General features: G+C 38.2%; 1 protein-coding gene across 1 annotated transcript; it reads right to left on the reverse strand.

Moving 5' to 3' along the window:
- Window positions 1–979: 979 nt before the first annotated feature.
- LOC126811136 (zinc finger protein Noc) lies at window positions 980–6,498 on the reverse strand. Its single transcript, XM_050536619.2, has 2 exons — window positions 5,788–6,498; window positions 980–3,256 (listed from the first exon to the last, which is right to left on the reverse strand). Exons 1-2 carry the CDS (start codon window positions 5,842–5,844, stop codon window positions 1,901–1,903), a joined length of 1,413 nt encoding a protein of 470 aa, XP_050392576.1. The 5' UTR covers window positions 5,845–6,498; the 3' UTR covers window positions 980–1,900.
- Window positions 6,499–9,458: the final 2,960 nt, after the last annotated feature.

A 9,458-nucleotide genomic window follows, 5' to 3' on the forward strand; every position in this document is an offset into this window, starting at 1 on the left:
ACTAAATGGAGTTTTCCACTGAACGAATTTTACTTTACGCCTATCTAGAAAAAAAACTATAGGGTATCTAAGAATTGAAACTATATATTCAGCTGCCTCATTGTCTGCAAGATAATTGTTTCAGAGACAAAGACGAAGTGGCTAGCTTTTCTGGGCTCAAGTCCTGGCCAGCGTCTGCCAAATAGCCATCAGATACCGGGAATATAATATAGTCAGAAGATATGGGCGGAGTATTTGTTTGAACCCAGACCTGTTAACATGGTGTTCAGTCCCGGAAATACACCCAACCAAGCAAGGGTAACGGTAGCCAACGTGATATTAGTGGACATTTGCTGCTCTAGTATAATAAGTACAGAATGGTTTGGTATCCGACTTGTCAAAGGGACCTTTAGGTCTTAAGGGCTGTCGTTGATTCTGGTGGCGTAGTTTTGATCTCAGGCCTGTACCTGACAAGAAATATGGTGGCCGGTCTAAGCTCGTGGGTTACATCCGGGTTTCCCCATGTAAGTCTCGAAATAGCCTCGTTTATGTTGAGTGGAAAACTATTACAGAAAATATCTGGTTGCTCAGAGTTAAAAAGGGAGTAAAGAAAAGAAAATATCGCTTTGGTTGTTGATCATCTCCACTTACCCTCCTCAAGTTATTGAAATCCCTTTATCGTCACGAGATTCAATAAAAGAAACCACCTGGCACATTGTTTAGTCATTCGCGGAAGTGTGTCACCACGTGAACATTTATACATATTGTTTTACCAGGGAAAACGGCAATTTGGAGAGATCACACTAAGTCTAAACTTACGCTGCATTTATATTGATTATGTTCTGTGGAAATGCGTAAATTATTTGAAAAAATGGTTGGGAGAATCGGGAAAAGTGGAACACTAATTTCTCCTAATAATCGATTTAAAATCTGAGGAATAAGATACAATTAGGATAAAGCTGGTCACGTAAACAAATGAACATCTCGCTTAATTGGAATTAAAACTTTTATTTAAAAACAAAAACAAAACAACAATCAACAAAGTATTTAAATTAATTACTGTAAGCATATGGAACGAAGTAAAATTAATATATTAAATGGATTTCTTAACATACTATAGACATTACTAATAGAAATTGTGGAACACTTGGATAAAATGGTATCTTAACGTTACATTCTGTTTCAATTAAAGATGCATTATGTAAGATTTAGATAAAGAGCTGGTCGTTCTTGCTATAATAATTTAAAAATAGATTATAAAAAAGGAACAATTCCAGTCTAATTACCTAAGCGAAATTTTGAATGTTTGCAGTTATGACAAGAAGTAGCCCAAACAATCTCGATTTTCAAGCGTTCAATCGGTAATTTCCGTGAGTAACGGCTATCTTAACATTTAACGAAGATATGGCAGGCATTGTCTAACCGCTCAATATCTCAGCCATACGATAGTCTAGAAAGTTGATTTTGGACTTGTCATGTGAATGAATGTCTAAATAATAAGTCATATAATATATAAAAACACAATAAAAGACCGGCAATAGGACGATTTGGCTCGTACATAATGCATCTGTAAAAAATAACCTTAGCACCATAAAAAATATAATTCAAACAATAATTAAAATTGTTAATTTTCACATCAAGTACTATCTTTTGTAATATATTTTTCTGTTTTCAGTTTTAACATGATTTCGTCGAGCATGAGCGATGCCATTGTATTTGAACGACCAACAGTAGCAAAACATTGCCTTGGGAGTTCATGGTCGGATCTTCACAAAAGAAAGAACACAAATAATACATGCGAACAGTGGATGGGGGAGTATACATCCGATTCCACAGAAGTCTCTCGAATTATAATGCTCTTTTGTTTCTACCGACAATAACTTTTCCATCGATTCATTTATTCAATGTAAATATAACTGATTTACGGAACAACGGCTCCGAGCCGTTGCGCATAGACTGAGTAAGGGTAGTAAGCACTCAGCGGGGAGAATGGTTGTCCTGCTGAAGTAGTAGCTACATTTCCAAGGTTCGACTTGTAAGGATGAAATCGACTACTACCTAATATTCCAGGACTAAGACTAGTTGGATAGGCTCTACGCAATGCACTGGGACTAATGGGTGTAGAGCCCCCTAAATGAGTTAAACCTGCAGAAGCCGTTGAAAGACCCGAAGGTAACGGAAGTCCATAACCAGCTGTTAAACCTGATTCTATACTCGATGTATGACTTCTTAAGTGTTGCATGAGATCCTCTGATGAATTAAACCGTTTACCACAATAATCATGTCCTGAAACCCAGTTACACACATATGGTAGTCCTTCATGGGCACTTAAAGCACTATGAGGATGGGCATAAAGAGCATGTATAGATGAAAGTCCTGCAGCACTAGATGGTAAAGATGAAAGTTGTGGATACAAAGACAACGGATTTCCGGCAAATCCCATGCCTGGCGAACCAGTAGCTAATCCTATTAAAGCCTTTTCATGAGCACACTGGGAACATCCAGGTGTTTTACAAGTGGTTGATGTATGTGCAGTCTGAAGAGTTAATTGACAATTTGTACAATATGGATCTTTACACACCGGTACAAGAGTTGTAGCACCTGACGATGTCCTAACCCGAGTATAACTCACATAAGGATTCATTGGAGAGGTGGCAGCAGCACTAGCTTTAAGAGCAGGTTGTTGGGAAGACGATCCAGGGTATCCGTATATTCCAGACTGAGCCAATATTTGTGAATGGTATAAAGCAGCTAATTCTGGAGTTAATCCTTGGCCAAGTAAAGACAGCCCAGGATACCCTAACGAAGCAGCTGATAAACTAGGGTATCCCGAGGAACTAGATTGCTTTAATCCATAAGGGTAGGCTACGTCATGGGACAGACTAGAAGATGGTTTAGAGTGGATTGGGCTAGAGAAACGAAGTGGGGAACCAGAAGATTCACTAGATTTCGAACTAGGTGGAGAGAGTCTTGGAATAGAGGTGGAGTCTTTTTTGGTTTCATGTTCGGGTTTAACAATAGTTGGAGTCGGGGACTTTGTTTTTATCCCAGATTGATCCTTATGATGAATCATTCTGAAGCCCGGTTTCTCCTTTTCTTGTTTGGTATCCTTCAGTTCATTTGGTATTGAAAGCTTTTCGGGAGATTGTCCATTTTGAGTCTTTTCAATTTCTTTTTTCTCGACTGATTTCAGTACAGGTTTTGCAGGAGGGTTGTCTTTGCCGATAGCATTGCATGTTTTTGCCAACAAGGCAAGGGGGCTTGATTTGGCATCAATCTGTAAAGACAAACAAGAAACATGTTTAAAATAAAAACGAGGTCAAAATGATTCCGTGTATTATCTCCTTAGCTGGTTTAAACTTCGAAAACCTTTCACCTTACCCGAAGTCGCGGAATCTGGGTAAGCGTGTTCTGCTTTTCTCTCTTAGGGGCCCATTGCTAGACTGAATATTCAGAATACCTCTATAGTAAATTATGATGTTAGCCACTAAATGCAATGTAAACAAGATAACAACCAACGACACATCAAAGAGGCTGTTCTACCACAATATTGTATACTCAAGAAGCAAGGGACCGTTTGGTTTAACAACCACGCCCTCGCACCAGGTACTTTGTGACCACGGAAATCGCACTGTGGCTCAAGTGGGAATCAATATATGCGTTCGCAAATACACGTTTACTGCTGATGACATTTGAGAGGGTATTATATGTTCAACTGGTATATATGATAGACTGTAACCTTGGTTTCAAGGCAATAGTCAGTAGGCTAATTATATTTTATTCTCAACAATATAACTGAAGAATTGATTTCGATTACACTTTATCGAGAAGGTTTTGTGTGCGTTGCTGCATCCTTGTCAGATGCCTGTCCTATTGTGTGGAATTGATATACTTATGGATCTTTAAAGAAATATTGCTGAATAGGAATTGATACACGAGTAGCATTTACTCGTTTACGTCAAAATATTCCCGCCGTGAGTTCACGAGGTTTTCATTAAAGAAATTAACACGCATCACTCAAGGAATTATTGAATTGTCGGCCTTGAAACAAAAGTGACAAGACAATCATTAGATTTGTATGAAGATTTCGACGGCTGTATTGACTGAAAACTGAGCAAATATAAAATGGTGGCATGTTTCAGCACTTGACTGAAATGAGTTTCTGCCAATCATGTCAAATGTCTGTTAAATAATTCCCATAACGCGACTACAATCAGCTCGACAAGTAGCGGAAACGTCGAAACAACAAACTAAAAAGCCTTTGATATGGAAAGGCCAGGATATGCAGACGAAGAGACGATCGATATACTCCGATCTTTGCTTGTTCACCGATCAATACAATATGCTTTATAAAAGGGGTGTCGGAGATATATCAGCCAACGACTACTAACTCATCAATAACCACTACACATCTACAGACAGTGTGTGTTGGGCTTGTACGTTGATTATGAAAACGTACAGTGGGTAAGAACGGTCTGATTTCATTTCTAACACAGAAAGGAGATAAACAGAACGCACTTGATCTACTTTCAGGCATTCAATTGGAAATATGTACCCCCAGAAATGTCATAATATTATTTCCACTCCCTGGATAGCCGTATAATGTCTACAGCGACCATTCGGGTTACGACAGGCCGGGTATTGAATTATAAAACAAATAGTAGAGAGATTATAAATTCGCTTAATATCATATTCCTTATTTCAATTCTATTTTAAGCAACTATGCTGATTAACAGCCACGTGTGTTTTAATAAACTCTCCCGCATGTTCTCCAGCCACACGTGCGAGTAAGGATATTTCACAACGCGAAACCTGCTGCCTCGACGCATGTGCGTTATCCAGTTGACGTATATTTCACAATACACAACCACACCCCCTTATCACACTTCAATTCATCAATTTAAATAAAGTACACATGCACAGCGACCCGGGTCTCTCTCAACAGCCCCTAATAGAGCAACTCGGCGTATAATTATTCTTAATATGGAATATCAAAAACATGTTTTACATTGTTATTTTGATACAAAAAGTTAGCTAGGATATTAATAGGAGACTGCATGCATATTCAGTGGTTTATCGTTACTAGTAAGAAGCAACAAGATCGATTTGTCAACAGTTTGGATGTCTAACGTTTGTTGTTCTTAGTGTTTAATGTCCGCATCCACCGAAGGTGATATCGCAGACAAGTTGTCCTTTTTTTATTATTATCTTAGGGCACCCGCAGGGGTCTTTCCTGTGGGAGGAAACCGGAGTACACGGAGTAAACCCACGAGGTTGAGAAGGCGCCCCTATCTCCAAGCCACATACGCTCACACCAGGGATCGAAACCACAACTACAAGCCAGAGGTGACCGGGCAGCTAGAGGTCAAAGCGTGACACTCTAGACCCACTAGGCCATCTCAACCCCCATATGTCTAACTTTTCGAAACCATGGGTTTAAATAGTCCAATCACCACGCCTGGCTCACTCACCATGGGGTCTATGGTTCGCTCTCGGTGATGGCCAAGAAAGTTTCTCTTCATTTACCGGTGCGGAAGACCTGGTAAACAAAGTGTCTAGTAGTTCGGCTGGGACGAAAGACCGAGATCCCCTGTGCACGTAAAATAAGCCTTGACAGTTGGAATTCAATTGCTGCCCAGGCGAAAATTTCCCCCATAGAACAATAGATTGCGTATGCCCGTCTTCATAAGCAGAAAAATAGGACGTTAAACCCCATTCCATTCAATCGTTATTACAGTTATGTACGCTTCCCATGATATTTTCGGTGGAATGAGGTGTGAGAAATAAAGAAGTATTAAAGAAACTTACTGGTGATTGGAGAGGATTATAATAGTCTGGATGAATATATGGTGATGTGCTGTTCATTTTGTTGATCTAACTAAAATATCTCCTTCAATTTAATAAACTAACACAAATTAATCCGACAGTTTAAGTTACTGGATATCCCACAGGTCAAATATTGACCCCAAGTTGTCAATCAAAGGGCATCAAAGTGCGATATCATCTGAGTAATAATCTGCGATAAGTTGATAACACGATATTCAACTAGAACATGGTATGACAATTTAATCCAGTAGATACCAGTGGCTTAAAAACAATCCCTCTCTCAACAAGCTACACGGTGCGTTGTCAGATCAAAATACCATTACTGTTTTGTGTTTGTGTGTGATTATTAGAAAAGTTTGCGATAAGTTTATCCGGTGCAATATGCAAACACATTAACTTTGTTTATTTGTAATAGGTGTGCTGAATAGCCAAAAGTTTATCCATGTATACTAGTGCAAAGAATCAAGTTGCGCCATTGTTTTAAAATGTCTACTAGTTGATAGGTACACAAGTTGTAAAATAACAAAATAAAGTTTCTCCAACACACGTTGTTAGCCAAGTCAATATTTTATCTAACCTTTAGTTAGTGATAACATCAATGTAACTACATCCTATATACACACTCCCCCTTGTCAATAAACCGGTAAATATGGCGCTTCCTTCGTCTCTCATTGGCTCTCCAAACAACAATGGCTGACTTATTTCTGGCATTACGTAGTCTCGTACATCTTGTCAGTCTATCAAAAACATTGCTATGTTTCATCAAGGCTAATACTGTGTAATCAAGACAATTTTCAGCGAGGCGAGATAACTCTCATAGCTAATCAAAAAGCCCGGATATAATTACTTGGAAACGCGCCAGGAATTCCCCTCTTTGGACTATCAATCATTTTGATGACCTTCTTGTCAATCAAATGAGATTGATGTCGCCGCGTGCTAGTAATGTATACTTTGTATAGCAGCAAGTAGGAGATAAAAGACTATCAGAAACAAACAATAAATATGCCAGTATCATATCTTATAATGGACTAATTGTTGTTGACCGGCGCAGACCTCATCAAGTCTTTGCCCCTATCGATGTGTCTTATAAAGGAAGTGAACTTTTTCCAATTTCGTTTCCGTCAGATAAATCTTAGCAGGTTCATAGCACTAACGACCCTAAGCCACTAAATATTTCATTCCTTAATTAGAAGCAGTTCAAAAAGACGCATTTGCGTGTTTAACTTTATAATGGTATCATTAGTTCCTATTAACACTAGTGGATTAGAATTTCTGAACTTAGTCAATGAGCACGACAAGAACTTTAGAATTCTATTAAAAGTTAGATAATACTGTAGTAACTAACAAAGATAAAGTCGTAAGAAACTGTTAAATCCCTAGCGACAATATCACTGACAAGAGCATTAAAATCATTTAAATGGTGGATGTGATGTGTTGAATATACATTAACATACCATCCTGGTCGCTCATTTTTTTAAGAAATATTTTGGGCGCTAATGTCAATAAAAGCTCAGACCGGTGATTATTAAGACCCAACGTATCTCCATAACTTTGGTGCACTAGTAGTATACGACTGGAGTAAAATATCTTGCTACCTACCAACCAGCCTTCCGGCTTATTTAGATACTGGATGGTCAAACCCCTATCGTTAGGAATTACCCCTATCGTTAGGAATTCACTCATAACAACTACTATTGAGAGTATAAAAGATACATTATTAGTATCACTGGCTACAGATTAAAAAGTGTCTTTTTTGCCGTGAAACTTTAAATCGGTTTAACCTTTGCTCTGCTGATTACCACATCTACCAGAATTTGTAATATTTTGTTTATACAAGATGACACTGTGTCGGTTAAAATATACTACTCAGTTTAAACTGAGGTGATTGAGTGTTTTACAAAAATGTCTTTGATATGGTTTGTGTCGATGAACTTTTTTGCATTTTCATCATCTGTAATATTGTAATCGTGGAAGTATTGTTGAATTCAAGTCACGATATCATGATATCGTTACACATTTTGAATCAGCTGTTATGGGAATAGAATTAAAAGATCGTGTCCTTGCATTCGCGACCATGGGCATTTATTGGCATCGTTTTGGTTGAATATTCAATCTACACTGACATGGAAATGTCGAACATGGTTTCATAGTTCAGTAATCATCAGATGGGACGAATGTTTTAGTATAGTATACAACTTTTTGTTGCTTAATTCCAGATATAGTAAATTGTCCAAGCATGGTTTCATAGTTCAGTAATCATCAGATGGGACGAATGTTTTAGTATACAGATTTTAGTATGCCAATGTACCGTTTTGAACCATAAAAAACCGAAACGAAATCATATTGAGTAATCGTTGCTTTCAAAAGAGTTTTTACCCAGTATTTTCTATGGATATCCTACTATTTATTAGGCACAAATCTGACGTTTCTGCGTCCGGATACAGCAAGTGTGTCGGACATCGGTGTCTGAAATCACCTTGTTATATGGGTGTATTAGTAATCAGGAGTGGGAACAAGTCGCCGCATCTCGAATCTGAGTCGTGTCGAGTCCCAAGTCGCTGTCTTTAGTACCGGACCTAGTTGAGTCCCAAGTCGTCACAAAGCTACAGTCTTTCTATGAATATTTTCCGATTAAACTGCCCGACCAACGAGTCTATGGCGAATAAAGCAAGTTAGAGGTATGTCCCTTCACCGCGAATCGAGTCCTTGCCTCTTTTAAGACGGATTTGTCACGACTGTCAAGTCTCGAGTCGCAATAAATATTTCAAGTCAAGTAGCAAGTCGAGTCTTTGGTACGAGTCCCTAGTAGTAATGATATCACAGACAAGTTGTGGACGCCCTGTGGTGTGCCCGTTTATTGTGCCGGAGGTAAGGTTTTGAAAGCAAATATTATTGCCTTTCCACACGTGGTGGCCCCCACTGCTTGGCAGCGCCTATCTGGCGATTTATCTCCCCCAATCTTTACCGTTATACCGGTCTTGGTCTGGCGCGGTTCTCATCTTCGATTTTAATACCGATCATAATCTGTCAAAATTGCTTTTGAGAAAAGCATTATTTATCCGAAAAGTCCAGACTGAATGAGTAAATCGTAGAAAGAACAATCTGTGATTCATGGTCTGTCGTTAACGCTAGATAGAAAGCAATATTTCTAGACGACAGATAGTACATATTAAATTCGATTGGTAATTGGTAAATAATTCAGTTGAGACTGAAGACTATAGGTGATATCGATCAAATAACGATTAATCGATACGATCAATTATCTGAACAACTGTCGTTCCTCTATGTAATCGTAACATAGTTCGGTATATATTTGTAGTATTCCAATTTATTTTTATAATAATAAAGTGAGAATATCACACATGTTGGTTGTTGATAAGTTATAAGACGATCTCTGTCAATAAATCATGGCATGTAGCTGGAGTGGGCATGTCTACTGCCTATTGTTGGTTAATATGATTTATATGGATAATTTATGGCCTGATAAAGAAAGGCCAATAACATTTCTTTAATAAATAAAACGATATTTAAAGATTTTCTTTAAAATTTATGACATATCAATTGATCTCGTGTACTGTTGAAATGTTTGCTTAAATCCTTCAAACTATTCAAACAATGGTTAATTTAACACACGGACTTGACACTTGAGATTT

Source organism: Patella vulgata, chromosome 2 (genome assembly GCF_932274485.2).
Source record: "Patella vulgata chromosome 2, xgPatVulg1.2, whole genome shotgun sequence".
NCBI lineage: Eukaryota > Metazoa > Mollusca > Gastropoda > Patellidae > Patella > Patella vulgata.